Source organism: Canis aureus, chromosome 27, assembly GCF_053574225.1.
Source record: "Canis aureus isolate CA01 chromosome 27, VMU_Caureus_v.1.0, whole genome shotgun sequence".
Lineage (NCBI taxonomy): Eukaryota > Metazoa > Chordata > Mammalia > Carnivora > Canidae > Canis > Canis aureus.
Window position 1 is genome coordinate 33,329,575 of NC_135637.1, and position 22,126 is coordinate 33,351,700.

The window sequence follows — 22,126 nt, forward strand, 5'->3', positions numbered from 1 at the left end:
TCTATTTCAACCCGCACCTCGTCTTCCGGAAGTTCCAGGTGAGGCTGCCCCGCCCGTTGCACCTGTCGGCCGGCCCCTGGCCCGCGCCTGACAGCCCGCCTCTCCTCGGTCCCCGTAGGTCTGGAGGCTCGTCACCAACTTCCTCTTCTTCGGGCCCCTGGGATTCAGCTTCTTCTTCAACATGCTTTTCGTGTATCCTGCGCCGCGCGGCCCCAGGCGTCGGGGTGGGGCGGCCCGCCGGGCTGGGGGGCGGCTCGCCGGGCTGCGGGAGGCCCGGAGCGGGGAAACTGAGGCTCTGCCGGGTGGCACTTCCTTCACGGACGCCGCAGGTTCCGCTACTGCCGCATGCTGGAGGAGGGCTCCTTCCGCGGCCGCACGGCCGACTTCGTCTTCATGTTTCTCTTCGGGGGCGTCCTCATGACCGTATCCTTCCCGGGCGCTGAAACTTCAGGCCGCAGCGCCTCTGGGCCCAGCCTGTGTCGGCCATGGGGCCGACATGGGCACCCCGGCCGGAGGGGGACAGGGCGGTCCCCGCCAGCTCAGGATGTATCTAGCATACATCATGTGCTCAGCTCCGGATGCCAGCGCCAGCTCTCCAGGCCGTACACACCACCACAGGGCCGGGTGCAGCGGAGCCAGCTGGGGTGCTCGCAGGCTGGGGCCCAGAGGACAAGCAGGACGGATCACGTGGAGCCTGAAGGCCACAGCGTGGCCTCGATCGGAAGGGCACATCTTGATCGGGGAGTGGCACATGGGGGGAGGAGGGAGGATTCCAGGGGTCCGCGGCAGGGGCTCTGAGACCTGCACCAGGGAAGCCCCCCCCCCCCCCACACACACACCTTGACTCTGGCTCAGCTGCTGGGGCTCCTGGGCAGCCTGTTCTTCCTGGGCCAGGCCCTCACAGTCATGCTGGTGTACGTGTGGAGCCGCCGCAACCCCCGAGTGAGGGTCAACTTCTTTGGCCTCCTCACCTTCCATGCACCATTCCTGCCCTGGGCGCTCATGGGTTTCTCACTGCTGCTGGGCAACTCGATTCTCGTGGACCTGCTGGGTGAGCCTGCCTGTGCACCTGCCCTCCCCAAACAGACGGTCTGGCACCTGCCGCCTCAGGCTGGCTGCCGCTGTCCCAGAGCCCTCCCTCCCACCTGCACTGGATCTCTCACCTGTCCTCACGTCCCCTCTTCCTGCCCCGCCAGCTCCTCTGTTTTTCTGGCCCCTTGAACTAGCCAGCCAGCTACAAGCTTCCTTTCTTCAGGTCTGATGTACTGATGCTCATGTGGGTCCTCACCAGGGTGGGGATAGGCGTCAAGATTCCAGCTTTGGCTCCTATTTCCCCCATGTTCTCAGGCCCTTCCCTCCCCAGGTCCTGCCCACTTCTGGGCCAGGTAAGCCTGCCCTTCAGGGTCAACCCTGGCCCCACCCTGGGCTGGCAGTACAGAACATCTGGCAGGTTGTCATGGGTACTTATGCTGTGGGGCCCGAGGTTACTTGTCCTGGCTGCGCCTCCAGAACTGCGCATGGAGGTGGGGAGCAGGCTATGCTGGCCCAGGCTCCGGACTGTGGAAGGTGGCCTTAGCTGTCCTTGGCTCTCCTACAGGGATTGCGGTGGGCCACATTTACTACTTCCTAGAGGATGTCTTCCCCAACCAGCCTGGAGGCAAGAGGCTGCTGCTGACCCCCCGCTTCCTGTGAGTGCTAGAGATGACATTTCTCCCCTTACCCTCCCTCAGATGGCTCCCTGCCCTAGTGGGGACCGTTGCTGGCCTCAGCTCAGTGCAGGCACCTCCCTACAGGAAGCTGCTACTGGATGCCCCACAGGAGGACCCCAATTACCTGCCCCTCCCGGAGGAGCAGCCAGGACCCCTACAGCAATGACCCTACCCAGGGCCAGGGACAGCCCCAGGGTCCTGTTTTCCTGGCCTCTGGCAGGCCTCCATCCCACCCCTATCTCCCACTTACAGGGAGAGCAACCTGTCCTGGAGACTGGGCTGGTGTTCAGGGCCAATCCAAATAAACAGAATGACCTGCATTTCTCTGCCCGCAGCACTGGCTCCCTGCCTCGGCTGGCCACACCCTTCCATGCTGAGCAGGTGCTGTTGGCCTTGACCTGAGGCCACCAAGCCTGGCCTGCCCTCTCAGGCCAACTGTAGAAGGTAGGATGGGAGACCCAGAGGGGCTCAAGAACCTGCCCAAGGTTCCCCAGCAGCTTTGAGCTTATAGATAAGCTTGGGGTTCTCACTCCAACTTTGCCAGTGCCTCAATGGAGCTTCACGCAAATCCCACCTGCACGGATTTCTGTTCCCGCCAGGCAGCAAGGGACCTGACGAGGTCTCATTAGCTGGGATGTTCCTGTCATGCCAAGCCCAGTCTGCAGCCCTCAGGCTGATGCCTCATTTGGCTCTTCCTGTCCCTCATCAACAACATGTGGACCTTTACTCCACTCTCTAGCAGTTAATGGACTTGGCCAAGGCTCCATGGGGTCAGGTGCAGCACAGGGCCAGGATGGGGTTCTTTGCCCTTCTTGTGACCACAAAGCTTTGAGAAATTTTTACCGCGACAGAGTTCTACAAAGTTCTCTCCCTGATGTTTTTAACTGAGGACCGTGGGAGCCTGATCTGATCCCCAGCAGGCACCAGACAACATGGCCAACTTTCCTTATTGCCCTAGACCCGTCTGAATTACGGTATTTTTCCCCGATGATCAGCAGCAAGCATAAGGGCTCCTCCAGCCATAGGCTGTCACGTTCACAGAAAACACAGGTATTCACCATGCAGTCTGACCTTAATTTTGTAGGGAAACCTTGTGGAGTCACAGCTGGCACTGCAGCAATGTGGGCCAAGAGTGCTCAAAGCGAGGGCTCAGCCCCTGGGCCTGATGCACCGGCCCGCCCAGAGGGGCTGAGGTGGGAAGGATTCATTCCATCCTATCAGTTGTAGGGGCAAACGACCAAGCAAACCCTTCAGCAAGGGAGCCCACTTGTCTCCACGGCCAGTGAAGCCCAGGCCTGGAATCTTCCTCTTTGTTCAAGGCCTCACATGAAGCCCAACTGTCTCCTAAGTGTGGGCCTCCAGCAAGTTGCACTCCTGGATGAAGGGCAGGGGGCTTGAGTACAGACTCCCTGGGAGCCAGGAGCTGTCATGTCCCAGGACATCAGAGGACCCCCAGCCCAGAGGGCCAGGCCCATCTACCCTGGCAGTGAAGACCCCAATTCCTACTCAGAGCTCTGCCCTCGGCCAGTGTGGGACTCAGACTGGGAACCAGGAGCCATCATGCCGCTGCCAGGCTCCTGGGGAGCAGAGCAGCCCTGACCTGCAGGGAAGACCTGGCAGCAGCTGAAGGCACCAGCCCAGTGCTGGGGGTCTGGGCCTGTTCTCTGGTAAGACTGGCTATGTGCCCAGTACACCAGCCAGTGCTCGGCACAGTGAGTTGACCCACACATGCCACCCTCACGAGCCCACGTCCCTCCTGTGGAGTGGGGACACTTCCACGTTAGACAAGAAGCAGTTCATTGGGGGCAGAGCTGAGACGAAGCCCAGGGCTATGCCTTCTTCTCAACACACCATATCACCCCACAGCTGGCACCAGGCAGCATGCTGCTCCACGTGCCTTATTCCTCATGACTGACCTGACAGAGAGGAGCTGGCCTGGCTCATGGTACCAGCCAGGGGTGGAGCTGGCCCCAACCACCTGCTGCTGGGAGGTGTGTCAAGAGCGGTGCACATCGGCCAGGGCTGGAACAGCCAGTCACAGGCCCTCGGGCATCCCTGCTGGTGATGCCCCTGTGGAGCCCCCACAGAGGACACGGCTGTTGCAAGGGGCTCCAGGAAAGCAATGCTCCTGGTGGGGAGCGGGGGTGGTGGGAGGAGGAGGTACGACAACCTGGACACAGCAGAGCCCAAGAACAGCAGGAAAGCCTAAGCTGCTCCACAAGGCCAAGCAAAGGGGGCGTGGGGGTGGGGGCTCTCACTGAAAGGTAAGTGGGCCCCCTGCCCTGTGAGCCTCATGACTTCACTTCTGCCCGTCTGTATGAGACGGCACAGCAGGCGGGTGCCAGGCTTGGGGGCCTGAGGAAAAGCAGCACTGTGCTCTGACTGGCCTTGGATGCAGCCTTATTAGCTCCCACCTGTCCACCTGGGGCTCCCGGGCAGAGAAGGGTGAGCGTGCTGGCATGCCAGCCTTGGCCACACACCACCCCAGCCACGCCCTGCTCCTTGTGCCCATTCTTATTTTTTATGCTACCACTTTGAAAAAATGAACATGACCTGTTGTCTTTATTTAAAAAGTGTTGCTAGCCCTACCTGGGGCTCCTATACAAAAACAAAACACAACTCAAAAACGAGGCCTCTTTCTGACCAGAGACTTGGGTGGCGACTAGGGCCCAACAAATGGAATGTGTGCCCAGGGGAGGGTGACCGGAAGCCCTCCCCACGCCCCATACTCCTCAGGATGGCCCCGGCCTGTCCCTTTCCCTCCTTGCCAGAAGATGAAGGAGAGGCGGTCCGATCTTCTGAACGCTCCGTGGGAGCCACGCACCAATGGGCCGGTTACCAGGCTGGGGCAGTGTTGGCAAGACGCCTCATACGCCTGCAGGAGGAGAGTAGGCAGTGACCCGGAGCCAGCTTCCAGACCTGGGTGGCTGCCCTCCCCCAAGGATTCTAGTGCAGCCAGTGGAGTGGGGACAGAGCTAGGACATGGTGGGGGGATCCCCAGCCTCCTTGCTCTGCTTGAGCCTGTCTGCTGCTCGAGGCCCTGGAGCTGCCCTATCTCAACCCAGCCCACCTCTCCAGGGCTCCAGGCAGGTAGGTCTGGGCGGTGGTCAGACCCAATCTGAGGGCTTATTTTTGTTTCCCACAGGGGAACCCACCCAGGGGCTACATTGGGACTTATCACCCAGGGCCCGTCTCCCAGAAACCAGGTCACTGGGTCCCTCCTCTGCCTGCAAGACATTGCCTTTGGGCAGAGCCAACTTCAAGGGGCCTGGAGGGGTGGGGGGTACCTTGTGTTCCTGTCCTGGTCGCGGATCTTCTTTTCCATCTCAGCATCTGTCAGAGTCTCCAGCAGTGGACACCACTGGTCAGCATCACCTGTGTTCCGAATGGCAATCTCCACCGTGGGGAGGGGGTTCTCACTGTGGGCCGGGGATGGGGGGTGGTAACTGCTGGTTCACAGAGTAGCAGCTAGAAAGGCCCCCCAGACACCAGTGCCCACCCCCTGTTAGAACACTGGAGCCAGCGCATGGCAGGAAGGCCCAGGCCTTTCCTGCTACTTCCTCTGCCTCCTCCCCACTGGCCATTTCTATGCCCGGCTCCTCAGAACAGCACTCCTGACAGGAGTGGCCCAGTCATCCACCTGTCACCTGAACCTCAAGGCACAGTCCCCGGAAATGCCAGGTCCGGGCAGCTCAGGTGGCTCAGTGGTTTAGCGCCACCTTCAGCCCAGGGTATAATCCTGGACACCGGGGATCGAGTCCCACGACGGGCTCCCTGTAAGGAGCCTGCTTCTCCCTCTGCCTGTGTCTCTGCCTCTCTCTCTCTCATGAATACATAAATAAAATAAATCTTAAAAAAAAATTCCTTTGAGATTTCACATTAAAAAAAATGAAGGGATCCCTGGGTAGCTCAGTGGTTTAGTGTCTGCCTTTGGCCCAGGGCATGATCCTGGAGTCCCGGGATCGAGTCCCACGTCGGGCTCCCGGCATGGAGCCTGCTTCTCTCTCCTCCTGTGTCTCCGCCTCTCTCTCTCTCTCTATCATAAATCAATCACTCAATCTTAAAAAAAAAAAAATGAAAAAGGAAACGCCAGGTCCCCCACAACAACAGCTTCTCTTCCAAGCACTCTCAAGCAGGCCCCTGCTGTCTCTGGTCTGAAGCCTGGGCAGGGCGCTCCCAGCAGAGGTGGTTCCCTGTGACCAGGGCACTGGGGAGGCAAGGGAGGGTGGTCGGCCCCATTCTGTGCCCGGGGCCAAGACCCACTAGCCTTGATACTTCATCACAGAAGGCTGCTGGGCTGACCTGCTCCTGAATATTCCATACATTTGCCCCTCAGTGCATTTCACTGGCCCAACTAAACTCCAGAGAGCTGGCCTATTTGCTTAGGGCAGACAGCTAAGCCTGAGACCCTTGTCCCCTGATCACTCTACGGCCCCTCGATGACCACCCGGATGGCCACCTGTGCACCCTCTTGGTAAGGACACACAGCGGTGGGGGTGGAGGTAGGGGTGGGGGAGATACACACAGGAGTGCCAGGGGAGGGGATCCTCAGGTGGCTCAGCGGTTTAGCGCCTGCCTTTGGCCCAGGGCGCGATCCTGCAGTCCCGGGATCGAGTCCCGCGTTGGGCTCCCTGCATGGAGCCTGCTTCTCTCTCTGCCTGTGTCTCTGCCCCCCTCCCCCACCATGTCTATCATAAATAAATAAATAAGTCTTTAACAAAAGAAAAAAAAAGGAGTGTCAGGGGAGGGAGGACACAGCTGAGCTGTCAGCTCCCTGGGCCTTGGTTTCCAAGCCTGTGTGACAGACAGAAGGCTGAAGAGGCAAGGATGCTTCAGAGCTGACGCTCCAACTCCTGGCCTGGGAGGCAGGCCTCAGCATAGCCCTAACAGTGATCTCTCCCACCCTCTCTCCACCGTCACCCCGGCCTCATCAGGCCCTTTTCTCTCTGCTCCAGCTGGGCAGCCTGCACCTGCCTCCCGAGGCTCGGCAGCCCCCAGAAGGCCAGCCCTGTCAGATGTCTGCCCAGTTGCAGCCTGGAGCCTTGCAAGACTCAGTTCGCTCTGGGCAGAGTAAAGGCAGGCAGGGCCCAGGAGAGGCACCCAGAGGACCCTGACCGGACAGTCTGGGTTTTGATACTTCAATTGGAAAAAAGGAACAATATTGTGGCTCTGAGAGCTTTTCAGAAGATTACTGTTATTTAAAGCAGCCAATGTATGTCCACTGAGCCAATGTATGTCTAGGGGCCAGGAGCCTTGTTCACACGGTCTCCCTATAGCTTGTGCCCAAGGCTGTGTGTGGCCCACTGGAGAGGGTCATCCACCCAGGCCCGACTAGAGGCCCTGCTCCTCATGCTGCCAGCTGGTATGTTCTGGCCTCCCTCGTGCTCCTCTCCTCATCCTGGCGTCTCAAGGACCGTGAGCAGATGGGGCACAGCCCAGTGCATGGACTGAGGCCATCACCAGCCACCCAGGGCTACCCTGGCTCCTCTGCAGAAGTGGGTCTCACCTCTTGCTGCCGGAGCTAGGCCCCAAAGCCCAAGAAAGAGCCGGTGACTCAGAGGCCAGTGACAGGGGAAGTGCCAAGCCCCCGCCTGCAGTATCCTGGGGCCAACCCTCCTCAGCAGCTCCTGACAGTGGTTCCACAGCCAGTGCAGTGGTTTGGCAATGCTGAACCATCCAGCCACAGACCCAAACATCATCCCTCACCTCAAGGGCTCCCAGCCGCCTTCCTCGGGAGGACAGACATGAAAGGCGCCAAGCCCACGCGGAAGGGAGCAAAACATGTTTTCCTCTTAATTTAAACAAAAGCTCGTGAGTAGGTCCTGGAGGCCCCGTTGTTTACCTCCCTTTGGCTCTGGGAAGATTCCACTCCAGTGGGTTTGTTCTAAAATAAGAACTGCTCTATCCAACCCTGTAAGAATGGGCCTGGAGCCAGCAGGCCTGCCTCGGGTTTGGGACAAACACAGAGGCGGGGGAGCCACCTTGCCTCCCACTCGTCTGAGGAGATTGTGCATCATGGCTTCAAGGCTACATGGGATCCCAGATACTCCTACCCCCCTGCAGAGTCCAGGTGGGGACGCAGAGCCCAGGCAGGGGAGGCTGTGGCTGAGGTGAGAGAGTGTCTGTGGTGCAGCTTGTAGAGTTCTCTCTGTGTGACCTCACTTTTATGCCCTCACGTGATACAAAATGCCTGTCAAGCAGCACAACTATGCCCACTCCACAGACGAGGAAGACAGAGCCTTTGAGGAAAATGACTTGTCCATGGCCACTCAACAGAGAGAAGGGGGAGACAAAACCTAACATCATCCTCTTTATGGTCAACAGACTTGTCCGTGGTGCCAAAGTCCACACCACGGGAAAGACCAATCTTTCCAACAAATGGCATTAGGACAAGATGACCTGCTGGATTAGGCAGTGGTTTTGTGGGTATCACATTAATTTTAGTATATGTGCTGCCGAAGCGAGCACGTGGGTATCATATTTTGTAATGCTTTTTAGAGCATAGGTAGGGGCGCCTGGCTGGCTTAGTTGGTGGAGCTTGATCTCGGGGTTGTGAGTTTGGGCCCCACGTTGGGTGTTGAGATTAAAAATAAAATCTTAAAAAAAAAAAAAAAAGTGCGAGCAACAAAAACCAGACTATGTTAAAACTTTTATGCTTCAGGGGTACCTGGCTGGCTCAGCTGATGAAGTGTGAGACTCTTGATCTTGTGGTTGTAGGTTCAAGCCCCACGTGGGGTATAGAGATTACTTAAAAAAAACTTAAAAATACAAAAATAAAATCTTTGTGTTTCAAAGGACACTGTCATGAAAGTGCAAAGACAACCCGCAAAGTAGAAGGAAGTATCTGCAAATCACATCTCTGATATGGAGCTTGTATCTAGAATATATAAAGAACACTTACAACTCAATAATGAAATACAACTCAATAATAAAAATACAAGTGACCCAAATAAAAAACAGGGGATCTGGGCAGCCCCGGTGGCGCAGCGGTTTAGCGCCACCTGCAGCCTGGGGCATGATCCTGGAGACCCTGGATCGAGTCCCACATCGGGCTCCCTGCATGGAGCCTGCTTCTCCCTCTGCCTGTGTCTCTGCCTCTCTCTCCCTCTGTGTCTCTCTCATGAGTGGATAAATAAAACCTTTAAAAAAAAAAAAAAAAAAAAAAAAAAAACAGGGGACCTGAGTAGCCATTTTTCCAAAGGTGATAGACAGGTGCCCAATGGCACCCAAGATGCTCAATGTCATTAGTCATCAGGGAGAAGCAAATCAAAACCACAAGATCCCACTCCTCCCTCCTCTAGGATGGCTAGAATCAAGAAGTCGGATAACAAATGCTGGCAAGAATGCAGAGGGACCAGAAGCCTGGCTCTGCTGGCAGGAAGTAAAATAGTGTGGCTCCTTTGGAAAGCAGTCGGGCAGTCCCTCCAAATGCTAAACATAGCTACCACCTGACCCAGCAACTCCACTCCTAGGTATCTACCCGCAGCATTGAAAACAGGTGTTCAAACAGAAACTTGTACACGAATGCTCACAGCACTACTGTTAACAGCCAAAAAGTGACAACGCAACTGTCCATCACCTGCTGGCTGGGTAAAATAAAATATGGTCCAACTGTATGATGGAATATTCCTCAGCCACAAAAAGGAATGAAACTCGGATACAGGCTCCCACGGGGAGACATGACACTAAGGAGCCAGCCACAAAAGACCATGTGCTCTATGATTTCTATTTATACTGAGTACCCAGAACAGGCAACTCGATGGAAAGCAGATCAGTAGTTGCCCAGGGCTGAGAGCCGTGGGGGCAGGGCGATGGCTGGTAAAGGGGGAGAAGCTTCCTTTGGGATGATGAAAATGCTCTCAAACCGTGAGGGCTGTGCCTCTGCAGATCCTATAAAGCACCGAACAGCTGGCGCTAGGTCAGAGGGCTGTACCAGATGCACATCACACCTCAAAGAAGCTGTTATAAAAAAGGACAAGCAGGCAAGCAAGCCCTGCTCTAGTCAGGTGGACAGAGTTCCAGGAGTAACCTCTGTGGCTCACAGTCAGCAAGTCCAAAATGACCCCGGTGTCTCCCCACACTGATCTGTGCCAGGGACACTACCTTTCTGTCCCCCATCAGGCCCAGTGGCCAGGTTCCCTGACTCTTTGCCTGTCTCCAGCTTCCTCCCAGCCTGCCTGGCCACCTCACCCCATGCTGCAGCCTCTGATAACCTTTGGCAGCTGCACACAAGTCCCCTCTCCTAGACAGGGTACTGTTTTTTCTCTGTCCCCAGCCACAGGCACAGAGCTGGCCTAGAGGAGGTGCCAGTAACTCTACTGATGTAACTCTCCTCAAGGTAGCAAGCAGCTCGCAGGGTGAATGTCTGACACCCTCACATGCTATGCTCAGCCCAGCCCTTCCTGTGGTGGAACCCTGTCCCCCTCCTACAACTCACTGTCTTTGCTCCATCCTGCTGGCCCCTGGACATCTCTATGTCGTCCAGCTCTCCTCTAGGAGCTTAAGGCCTTTAATCTATTTGCCACATGCCAGGGGCCCTCCTCACGCTTGTCCACATCAGTCTTGCCAGTCCCACAGCTGAAGGGAAGCAGCCTCTTCTCTGCCCTGCCTCTCCTGACTTGTTTGTGGGCGTTTTGCGTCTGCTCACACATATCCTGTGACTAGCAGCTCGCCTTGCTCCACTGTGGACACAACTCAATGCCACCATCGCCGAGGATGGCACTGGTTTGGTCCTCGGTCCAAGATGCTAGCTTGGTCTTTGGGGAGACAGACAGGACCAGTTTGTGGGAATTCACAATTTACATATAATTATATCACATGCATTTACAACACGGGCTGATGGAGGCCCAGGATTTAAAGCCCCTTTTAAGGAGTCATGTGACTTAGCAGTTGCCAAGCTGTTGTGCAGCAGAGACCAGGTGGGGGCTCCTGGTCCCGCCCTCCACGGACCAGTGGCCCTTGGCCCTGGGCACGTGCAGCTCACTCAACTTCCCCCGGGGAGTGGCCCAGAGAGAAGGGCTGACACTGGTCTCCCTGGGGAGAGTCAAGAGCGGTCTGAGCTCCTGGGATGGCGTGGTGCGGTGGCGATAATGTGGGGCAGGGTCAAGCTGCAATCCCCTCCCTTGCTTGCCTTAGAAGGCCACAGTTCTGTTCCCTGGACGATGAAGCGTGTAACAAGCCAGCCTCTGACCCTAAGCTCCCCTCCCTGTCTTGCAAGTTCTTTCTAGTGCATCTGGTTGCTCAGACCACACACAGTACACACAACAGGCCACGCTTAGTGTAAGGAGCTGATGAGGCCTGGTCAGCTGGGAAAACACAGGTAGCCATCCTGATGCAAAAAGGAGGCGCTGGAGCTGCCTCCCCGATCCCAGGCTGGCTGTGTCCCTCCTGCCTGGTGGGCCTGGGCTGCTCGGGAGGGGATGCGTGCTTATCCCCATCCCCAGTAAGTGGCCCTGCCTGCCATCCTGAGGATGTGACACCTGAGTGCTCAGCACTCCGGACTGCAGTGAACAGAGCTCTGTGATACCCCCGTCCTCCCGACTGGAATGCCTGAGTGGCTTCTGAGACAGGGATGGGGGTGGGGGATCATCTGGAAGTCAGGACATGCTACCACTAGGCACTCCTGACAGGGGCCTGCTCTGGAGCTGTCTGGCACACTGCTGACACCCTGAAGCTTGACAAAGGCTTTAGGATGGCTCAGATCACCCCCGGATCAGAGCAGGAGGGATGCTGCCCCATGTGCCTACATCCTCCGGGTCCTGCTGCTTTGAGCTGCATAACCCTCCCCCACCCCCACCCCCACCCCCAGCATCTGCCAATCAGAACATGGATTCTGACTCAATTGGCATCTGGGGGATGAGGTATCTGGGGTCGATGTCACTCTCATGACCTGTACCACATCACTACCTCCCGGGACAGGACCTCAGGGCATACTCCAGGAAGCAAGATCACCCAGACTGGTCTTCGGGCCCATTGGCCTTGCCTCAAGCTTAGCATGCCTGGACACACACAGCCAACCTCAAGCAGGATTTCACGAGAGCCAGACACCACCACACGGTGGCTCACTGATGCCTCCTCCCAAGGCCTGGACTCTGGGAAGCAGGACCACCTGGTCGGTAGGGCAGCTGAGGGGTTACACGAGGTGACACATGTGCTGTCTTAGCCGGATGTCGGGAGCACAGGCGGTGCTTGGACCCCCACAGAGCTCAGTGGTTTCCCAGGGCCATGATCTCAAGCCCTGAAAGTGTATGGTCATTCCTTCTCTCTTGCTCAGATTTACAGGAAGCAGTAAGAAAGCAGTCTCCTGGGATTTCTGGGAAAATCAGCTGAGACACAAACATACTCACGAGCTCCATCATCTGTCCTATCTTTCCAAAAAGACCTTCGTACTTGCTCCGTATGTGCCATTTTAAGCTGTGGTCCCTGAGTAATGATCGCCAAATGTAGACGATGACAGTTTGATGAGCAGCATAAAACCTAACATCCTGTTTTGATGCAGGGATACTCAGCACCACCCCCAGACTACACTTTCCCAAGTGGAAGAGGAGCTCAGGGAACAGGGCTGGTTATGGGGGAACAGTCCTGAGGCGGGCAAGCTCTACTATTAGTTAACACTTGCCAACTCCCACCTCCCACCAGGCCCACACTGCGCACTCTAGGGGCTACCATCAATGGGAAAGGCACATCTGCTTCTCCAGAAGCCCCCGTCCCATGGCCCACCCCCACCCCGGCACACAGGATCCTGGACTGGAATGTTCTGCTTCTACTTCCACCTTCACAGGCAGCCTGGATGTGGCTCTTTATCTTCCATGGCTGCCAGTACAGGGTCCAGCCAACATGGGTGCTCAACTAGTCTCTGACTTACTGATTGCAAAACAGAATCATAAAAGAAAGTGCTGGAGATCCCTTGATTCTCACGAGCTGGAGTGGGCTGTTTGGAGCAGCCCTTGTTTGAGACAGAAGGCAAGTCCGTCAGATGACAAATCCTGGGGTGGGTGACCCATCCCTGACAGAGGCAAGAGTGCAGAGGCAGTGGGGCAGGAATACCGTGGAGGGGCTGCTGGCAGCAGCATGTGGCCCTGGCGGCAGGGGGAGGGGGCTGTGGGGTGCGGAGAAGGCAGATACATCATCCCTCCCCCCGCACCATGATGAGGATGGGGAGCCCTGCTACGGAGATACACGAGGCGGGAGGAGTGAGCCCACAAAGGGCCGCTGAGCTGGCCGAGGCTCCAAAGAGACCAAAGGCATCACCACGCACAGGGAGCTGTCTTTTCCCCAAAATGGGATTAGAGAAGAACGAGGGAGGGGCTCAGCTGGTCTCCTACCTGAAGGCGTAGGTCTTCTGATGCCAGCTCAGCTGGCCCCGGATGCTGTATGCAATGGTGGTGACGAACTCCCCACCCAGCCCCAGCTCTGAGCACAGCTTCAGGGCGAATTTCTCGGGTGAGTTCTCCTTCTCTGACATGTCCCATTCAAACTGGTCCACCAGCGAAATGTTCCCCACGTGGATGTTCAGCTGGGGCAAGAACCGAAGAACATAAGTGAGAAGGGACAGAACCATGCCAACCTCGGAGGCCTCCAGGAGGCGAGACAGTCCAGCGGGGGAGCCGCCAGGCCAGCCTGGACCCTGCCCACCACTCACTAGCTGAGACCGGGGCTACCTTTCGTCCTTCTGGCCACAGGTCCCCATCCAGAACAACAGATGACACCAACGCCTGCTGGGATTGCCACAACAGGCTCTGGCTTAAGACCTGGCACAGTCACCTATCTTCCTAGTAGGTGTGATTGCCCCACGTGAATAGCCCACAAGGGTGCAGGTGAAGCCTGGGTGGGCAGCAGAGGCCCACGGCCGGCCCGCCTACCACACTTCCAGCAGACATTCTGCTGACGTGCAACCTGCAGCCAGTCCAGGCCTTGCCTGTGCAGCACCCAGACCACAATGGAACATAGCCTGCGCCCCAGGAGCTCCCCATGACACCTGCATTCAGAACCACCATCTTTACTCCTCATCCAGCAGATGAGCAGGACTGCTCTGCAACTGGGCGTCAATGAGTCACACAGGAAGGACACTCCAGGGTCTGTCTGGCTGTGTTCACCGGGCACTGTGTCCACGAGGCTCCGCCAATGGCTACAAGGCTGGGACCACCCCTCACTGCTCCCCAAGTGAACAGGCCACAGTGCACCGGCCCTTTCACCTACTATTGCTGTGTGCTCAGGTTTTGAAGACAATGCTCAAGGTGGCCACTGCTCAGGGCCCACTCCATGCAGGGTGGGTCCTTCCCGCTGCCTTCAGGAAAGCGTGGGATCTCACTCCCTGTCCCCGTTCATGAAGCTCTGAACCTCTGGACCCTACACACCACTTTTCACTCGCTGTAAATGAGGCCCCTGTCCTTTCCCATTTCCGTGTTCTGCTCACACTGGGTGACCAATGACAGTTTGCAGAACGGAAGAGCTGCCCCTTCTTGCAGGAAACCAAGGCTCATGAGCCCTGAGGGCATGCTGGGACCAAGGAGACGTCAAGCAGCAGGCAGCCCACAGAAAAACATCAAGCGGGACCCAACAGGACCGACAAGTATAGTTGTTCACAGCCAGCCCCAGCAAGCCCTGCCCCGGGTACAAGAGCAGCAGTCCTCTCCGCCACCAGGCGGCGCCATGTGGCCTGGGCTGTCTGTCCCCTCCATTAATTGGGTCAAGAATGCTTGCATCTATTAAAAATTACAGAGTGTGGGCCTATCAAGAGAGGCACAGGGAACACAACGTGAGTCTCTCCGACAAAAAGCCATCTTCGTGGGTTGACATTCCAGTTGGGGGAGAGACACCCAAGCATGTCAAATATGTGAATGGGAGGTACATGGCCTATGTGGCCAGGGCCTAAAGGGAAAATGAGGGGACAGCTGGAAAGCACACAGGAGGCCATGTTAGTCAGGAGGCCCAAGCTTGCCTCCTCAGGGAGACAGCATTTTAGGAAGAACAAAATGGGCAGACAGCAGGACATGCAGCTCCTTAGAGAGAAGGGTCCTGGGCAGAGTTAGGCCTGAGGCTGTCCTAAGGGCTCCAATTTCCACAAAGGGATCTGGGAGGTCTGTGGAGTGTTCTGAGCAGAGAAGAGACACTGGCTGCCACTGAGACCTCTGCTGGAGGGAGCCAAGAAACAGTGGGGATTCGGGGGGCGCTGAGGAGCTGGACTCTGAGTGGGCCCAGAGATGGGGCAGGGCCAGGACCCCTGAGGGGGTGTACTGCACTGGGGCCAGACTCCACCCCCTCCTCAACTACCACCCCTTATCACCACATACACCTGCACAGGCAGGGCCCGGTCAGCTATGAAGAGCCTGATCGCTTGACTTGTGAGAAGCACTGAACCCCCCAAGCCCCTGAAACGAAACACAGCCAACCAGTGCTAAGTGCCCTGGTAAAGGCAGCCAGGTCTGGGCTATGGTCCCAGAGTCCCCCCAAAAAAATCTGTTTTAAGTGGTTGTTCCATGCTAAGGCACCACTTTGTGAAGACACTCCTCAGGTGCCACCACAGCAAAGATCCCTGTCCTCCACTATGTCCCAGGAGCCAGAGAACAAAGAATATCCTCAAGGAAGGACCCAGCTCTCCTTGAGTTCCCTTGACCCAAACCTTGGTGTGACCTTCAGTTTCCAGTGCCTACAAGGTGGGCACTGTCCCCGCGGCCATAAGCCCATGAGGGCTCTGACCTGATAAACACAGCAGCAGAGCTTCTCTGGGCCGTGTCCAGCCTTAGTGCCATGAAGCCCTCGTGTTAGAGCCGGGCAGGAAACGCACCTCGAGGGTGGGAATGACAGGCGGGATTGTAGAGCCTGAAAGGGCCTCACAAAGGTTGCCAACAAAGCCTCTGGTCAAGAGAGATGGTGCAAATCCTGGCAGATTTTCAACTGCCTGCTAACTTTCTATACAGCTTCCCACAAGCCCTATCAGGACTTAAAACAAAAACAAAACCAAAAAAAAAAAATTCTGAAAAAAGTATCAGGAAGCCAGCTGGTTAGACTCAGCAGGACCCTGGTCGTGGCCAAGCCCACCCATTTGGAAGCATGTTGTTGGGGGCAGCTGATCCGTGAGGCCGCAGTTACAGGACAAAGACAAGGCACAGAACCGAGTCCTCGGGGCAATCCTTCAGAGGTGAGAGGCTACACGTGAGAATGCAGGTGAGGGTCCCACTGCCCCTTTTCTTTCCTATGAAGTTCCCCTTCTTTCTCAGTCATACCCTTTGTCTGCTGGTTGGCCAGAATATGAAACTAAAATGGGTTAAGAAAAACAGATTCTCTCAAAAGAAATAACCACTGGGGCACCTGGCTGGCTCAGTCAGGAGAGCATGCAACTTTTTTTTTTTTAAGATTTTATTTATTTATTTATGGGAGACACAGAGAGAGAGACACAGGCAGAGGGAGAAGCAGGCTCCATGCAGGGGACCCGAATTGGAACTCGGTCCTGGAACTCCGGGATCACACCCTGAGCCAAAGGCAGAGGTTCAACCACTGAGCCACCCAGGCATCCCATAGAGAGCATGTAACTCTTGATCTTGGGTCACAAGTTCAAGATCCACGTTAAAAGAAATAATAATAAGGGCAGCCTGGGTGGCTCAGCGGTTTAGCGCTGCCTTCAGCCCAGGGCATGATCCTGGAGATCCGGGATCGAGTCCCATGTCGGGCTCCCTGCATGGAGCCTGCTTCTCCCTCTGCCTGTGTCTCTGCCTCTCTCTCTCTCTCTCTGTTTCTCATGAATAAATACATAAAATCGTAAAAAAAAAAAAAAAATTATAAAAATAAATAAATAAAATCTTTAAAAAATAATAATAATAAAATAAAAAATTTAACAAGTAAGGACACTGAATGAGTAAACAAAAACTTCCTCACAAAGAATAACCCTGGATCTGATGGCTTCCCTGGTGAATTCTACCGAACACTGAAAGAACTAGCACCAATCCTTTTCAAATTCTGCCAAAAAACTGAAGAGGAGAGAACGCTTCATAACTTGTTGCCCATATAACAAAGCCATATACTACCAGAAAGGAAAAACTACAGGCCAATCAATATTCCTTATAAACATCGATGTAAAAATCTTTAACAAAATACTAGAGGGATCCCTGGGTGGCGCAGCGGTTTGGCGCCTGCCTTTGGCCCAGGGCGCGATCCTGGAGACCCGGGATCGTGTCCCACGTTGGGCTCCCGGTGCATGGAGCCTGCTTCTCCCTCTGCCTGTGTCTCTGCCTCTCTCTCTCTCTCTGTGACTATCATAAATAAATAAACATTTAAAAAAAAAACAAAAAACAAAATACTAGAAAACTAGGGACGCCTGGGTGGCTCAGTGGTTGAGCCTTTGGCTCAGGTCGTGATCCCAGGGTCCTGGAATCGAATCCTGAAAACTATAAAGCTATTAAAAGAAAACAGAAAAATGTTTCATGACATTTTATTTAGCAGAGATTTCTTAAGTATGAGACCAAGGGCACAGGGAACAAATGAAAAGACAACTTAGACTTCATCAAAGTAAAACATTTTATGCATCAAAGGACACTATCAAGAGTAAAAAGGCAATCTACGGAACGGGACAAAATATTTGCAAATCACATATCTGATAAGGTATTGATATCCACAATATATAAAGAACTTGTAAAACTCAACAACAAAAGAACAAAAAAACCTGATTAAAAAAAGGCAAAGAACTTGAACACACATTTCTCAAGATCTACAACTGACCAGAAGGCACATGACAGATATTCAGTGTCACTAATTAATGGAAATGCAAATCAAAGCCACAATGAGGTAACACATCACACTAAGCAGGCTCTGTAGCAGGCAGGCCTGGGCCCAAATCTCAGCACTATCACTTATCAGCTGGGCAGTCTGGGGCAGGTGATGTGACCTCTCCATGTGGCAACCTCTTTATCTGTAAGACAATGGCTAAGGCAGCAGCTTCGCCCAGAGTTGGGGCGGGTTACTAGACAGTGTGAAGTGTGGTTGGCCCAGCAAGCCCACAGGAAGAACGTGGCACTGCTGTTCAGCTCCCTGTGGGCTTCTCTGCTCTGCCTGGTAGCTGGCTTCATTCCTCTGTAGCACCTGTGCTCCCCTCAACACCTGAATACATCCAGAATACATCTCTTACTCAGAAAAATCAACCTACAACCCTCCCTGGGGTGAACAGCCACATACTGCCTTTAAGACAGCCTTCCAGAAGTCTAACCCCACAGCACAAACCCCAAAGCCAGGCTTTGGCCAAGGCCTCAGTATACCCTCAGCATGCTATGACCTGTCTGTCCAGGACTGGAAGGCCCTGGAGGAGGGTGAAGAGCTGCCTACCTTAATAATGACACGTTGGTCTGACTGGTCCTCCAGGATGCTGTCCGTGGGGTAGGACTCTATCTGCTGTCTGATGGCAGAGGCGATGGCTGGGACAAATGTCAGCGGGTTCAAATCCAGATCATCACAGAGGATTTCTGAAAACATCTCAGGAGTCATCAGCTTCTCTGAAATCAGGAGAAAGGGCAACAATTACCAGCTGATTGCAGGACCTAACTTTATCACGTTTGGCCCTGGCCGCCCCATCCCCTTCCTTCTGTACTAGACCTTCCCGACAATGTTGAGGATAAAGTTATGACAATTGAGGTGACCCTCCCAGACATGGGGATGGGAGGAAGCACAGGGCAAGCACCGCCTCCTTCTGGCCCTCATTCCACACATAATCCTTTGATACCTTGATCTGGGACTTCTAGAGTCGGGAACTGAGAGGAAAGAAATAGTTGTTCAAGCCACCCAGTCTGATACTTTGTTACAGAAGCCTGAGCAAAATAAGTCACTTTGTGGTCAGTGACCCACAGGCACACAGTCATCCACCACTTGCTCCCCAATAGAGAAATCCCTCCGACACATTAGGCTGCTTCTGGCTTTTTATGGTTCCCTCAGTTTCTTACTCTCTGGGTAGTACATGCACATAACAAGGTGACAGATAAGCAGGTATACATGGACCCTGGATCCTAGAAATGTAGCCATACCAGGTATAAACTTGTAGAAGCCATCTACAACTGGCCAGATTACAGCAAGGTCCCATGTGGTCAGATGTCTTCTCTCTGTTCTGCCCTGTTGCTGTAATCCAAACTTTAATGACCATGCACCACTTCTGGGATGAGCCACCAACAAGAAAGTCAAGGATGCATCCCCTTATTGGTACATGGCATAATTCCATCATCAAGAACCACATCTGCTCAACAACTGACCCTACTATTCCTCCACCAACCCAGAAGGGGTAGAGCCCAGCCATTCTAACAATACCATCAGAACAGACCCAGAACACTCAGTCAGCCTATGATCAGTAACTTACAGCAAGCAAGCGTAGTTAATTTTGGAGATTGTAGCATGAAGCTAAAGTACCCTATAAATACAATGTGCACATTTTCTTACATTAAACTTTAGTTTGAGGTAACTGTAAATTAATATGCAATCTTGATTACTGTAGCTATATACTGAGATGAGAATCGGGAGATTGATTCCTCCTACTTTATTCTTTTAAAGATTTTTTAGGGGGATCCCTGGATGGCTCAGCAATTTAGTACCTGCCTTCGGTCCAGGGCGTGGTTGTGGAGTCCCAGGATCAAGTCCCACATCAGGCTCCCTGCATGGAGCCTGCCTCTCTCTCTGCCTCTCTGTGTGTGTCTCTCATGAATAAATAAAATCTTTTTTTAAAAAATGGTTAAAGGTTTTTAAACATTTTATTTATTCATGAGAGACACACACACACACAGAGGCAGAGGATAGGTGGAAGGAGAAGCAGGCTCCATGCAAGGAGCCCGACGTGGGACTTGATCCCGGGACTCCAGGATCATGCCCCGAGCTGAAGGTAGGTGCTTAATTGCTGAGCCACCCAGGCATCCCTATTCTTCCTTTCCAAAACTGCTTTAGCTATTCTAGTTCCTTTACCTTCCATATAAATTCTAGATAATTTTGTCTACATATACAAAAAGTCTTGCTGAAATTCTCATAGGAATTGCATTCAACTTACACAACAATTTAAAGAACTGACATCTTGGGTAGTCTAATCCATGAACATGGTATGTCTGTCCATTTATTTAGATCTTTAATTACTTTTATTGGTGATTTGTAGTTTTTGCTTTTGGCATACAAACCCTGTACACATTTTACACCAAAGTGGTTTTTTTCTCTCTCTCGATTTTTTTAAAGGTTTATTTATTTTTAGAGAGGCAGAGAGCATGTAGGTAGTTATGTGGGGCAGAGGGAGGGGGAGACAGAATCTCAAGCAGACTGTGTGCTGAATGTGGAGCCCGTTCCCACAACCGAAATCATGACCCAAGCCAAAACCAGGAGTTGGTTGCTGAACCAAGTGCACTGCCCAGGTAATCCCAAAGTATTCCTTTTTAAATTGAGTGAATGTAAATGGTAATGTATTGTTGTTCATCAATAGTACACAGAAATACAATTGATTTTTGCATGTTTATCTTATAATCCTGTGACCCTGCTAAACTCAATCATTAGTATTAGCAGGGTTTTTTGTAGATCTCTTGGGATTTTCTATGTAGGCAATCATGTCATCTACAAATAGGGACAATTACTTATTTTTTTTTTAAGATTTTATTTATTTATTCATGAGACACACAGAGAGAGAGGCAGAGACACAGAGAGAGAAGCAGGCTCCATGCAGGGAGCCTGATGTGGGACTCCAGGATCATGCCCTGGGCCAAAGGGAGGTGCTCAACCACTGAGCCACCCAGGTGTCCCTTTACTTACTTTTTAAAGACTTGAAAGAGAGAGGAAGAGAGTGTGAGCAAGCAGGGGGAGGGGCACAGGTAGATAATCTCCAGTGAGTATGGACCCCAATGCAGGGCTCAATCCCAATCATGACCCAAGCCAAAATTGAGAGTTCGCCACTCAACTGACTGAGCCACTCCAGTACCCCCAAACAGGGACAGTTTAATTTTTCTTTCTGATCTGTATGTTTTTTTATTTAATTTTCTGGCCCTACTTGCACTGGCTAAGAAAGAACAAGAGTGATGAGAGCAGACATCTTTGCTTTGTTACTGATCACAGCCAGAAAGTATTCAGTCTCTCACCACTAAATATGTTAGCAAAACAAAACAAAACAAAAACAAACAAACAAAAATATGTTAGCTATAGGATATTTTGTAATGTTCTTTATTGAAGTAGTTCCCCTTTATTTCCATTTTTCTTAATGTTTTTAATCAAGAATGAGTGTTTTGTTGTTTTTTTCTGCATCAATTGATATCACCTGGTTTTTCTTCTTTAGTCTGTTAATATGGTGGATTATGTTGATTGATTTTCAAATATTTCACTAGATTTGCAACCCAGGAATAACAAACACTACTTGGGTCATGGTATATAATTCTTTTTATCTACATTTTGTTTCCTAGTGTCTTATTAAGGATTTGTGTGTCTAGGTGCCTGGGTGGCTCAGTCAGTTAAGTGATCTTAGTCAGTTCCTGATCTTGAGGTTGTGAATTCAAGCCCTGCATTGGGCTTCATGCTGAGCATGAAACCTATTTTTTAAAAAAGATTAACACGTCCATAATATTGGCCTATCATTTACTTTTTCTGTACTGTCTTTAGTTTTGATATAAAGATAATACTAGCTTTGTAAAATGCATTGGGGTAAAAAAAGTAAAATGCATTGAGAAGTGTTCCTTCGTCTATTTTCTGGGACGAGATGGCAGAGAATTGATGTTAATTCTATAAATATTTGGTAAAATTCTTCAGTCACCATCTGTTCCTGGAAATTTCCTTTTGGGGAGTTTTTAAACTATGAGTCATATTTTTTAACAGTTATAGGACAAATCAAATTATCTGATACTGAGTGAATTGTGGTAGCTCACATTTTACAAGGATTTGCTCCATTTTGTCTAAATTGTCCAATTTATGTGTGTAGAGTTTTTGTGGTGCTCCTTTTGATATCTGTAGCATCTGTAGTGATAGCCCATTTCATTCCTGATTTTGATAATTTGTTTTCATCTTTTGTCTTCAGTTTTGTGAGGTTTGTCAATTTTACTGAGCTTTTCAAAATATCATATATATATTTCATTAATTTTCTCCATTGTTTTCCATTTCAATTCCATTGATTCCTGCTCTACTATGCCCTACCTCCTGCTTGCTTTGGTTTTATTTAGCTTTTCTTTTTCTCAATTCTTGAGGTGGGAGATTATAGATCTGAGACTTCTCTACTTTTCTTCTGTAAATATTGATACTACAAATTACCCTGTCAGTACTACTTTAACCATATACTACAAATTTTGGTATCTGATATTTTCACTCAGGTCCATGTATTTATTATTTCCCTTTAGATTTCCTTTTTTGAACCATGAATTAATTAGAAACGTGTTGTTTAGTTTATAAGTATTTGAGTCCATTCTGGTTGAAGAACACATAATGTACAATTTCAA

The 22,126-nt window shown here is 52.4% G+C and overlaps 2 protein-coding genes across 5 annotated transcripts in view; one reads left to right on the plus strand and one right to left on the minus strand.

Moving 5' to 3' along the window:
• Positions 1–2,029, plus strand: part of DERL3 (derlin 3) — a 2,305-nt gene extending 276 nt beyond the window's left edge. For both annotated transcript variants that reach the window (XM_077874552.1, XM_077874553.1), the window contains exons 2-7: positions 1–38; positions 119–192; positions 330–423; positions 856–1,051; positions 1,598–1,688; positions 1,794–2,029. The exon at positions 1–38 is cut by the window's left edge. In XM_077874552.1, coding sequence (XP_077730678.1) covers positions 1–38; positions 119–192; positions 330–423; positions 856–1,051; positions 1,598–1,688; positions 1,794–1,875 — 575 coding nt within the window. In that variant the 3' untranslated portion in view covers positions 1,876–2,029. The remainder of the gene's footprint in view (positions 39–118; positions 193–329; positions 424–855; positions 1,052–1,597; positions 1,689–1,793) is intronic.
• A 2,213-nt stretch (positions 2,030–4,242) lies between these two features.
• SMARCB1 (SWI/SNF related BAF chromatin remodeling complex subunit B1) overlaps positions 4,243–22,126 on the minus strand; it is a 36,358-nt gene continuing 18,474 nt past the window's right edge. For 2 of the 3 annotated variants that reach the window (XM_077874548.1, XM_077874550.1), the window contains exons 6-9: positions 18,024–18,190; positions 13,034–13,224; positions 4,997–5,128; positions 4,243–4,584 (exon numbers count right to left, since the gene is read on the minus strand). In XM_077874548.1, coding sequence (XP_077730674.1) covers positions 4,545–4,584; positions 4,997–5,128; positions 13,034–13,224; positions 18,024–18,190 — 530 coding nt within the window. In that variant the 3' untranslated portion in view covers positions 4,243–4,544. Of the gene's footprint in view, positions 4,585–4,996; positions 5,129–13,033; positions 13,225–17,122; positions 17,802–18,023; positions 18,191–22,126 lie in introns of those variants that run through there. The other variant, XM_077874551.1, reaches the window with a different exon arrangement.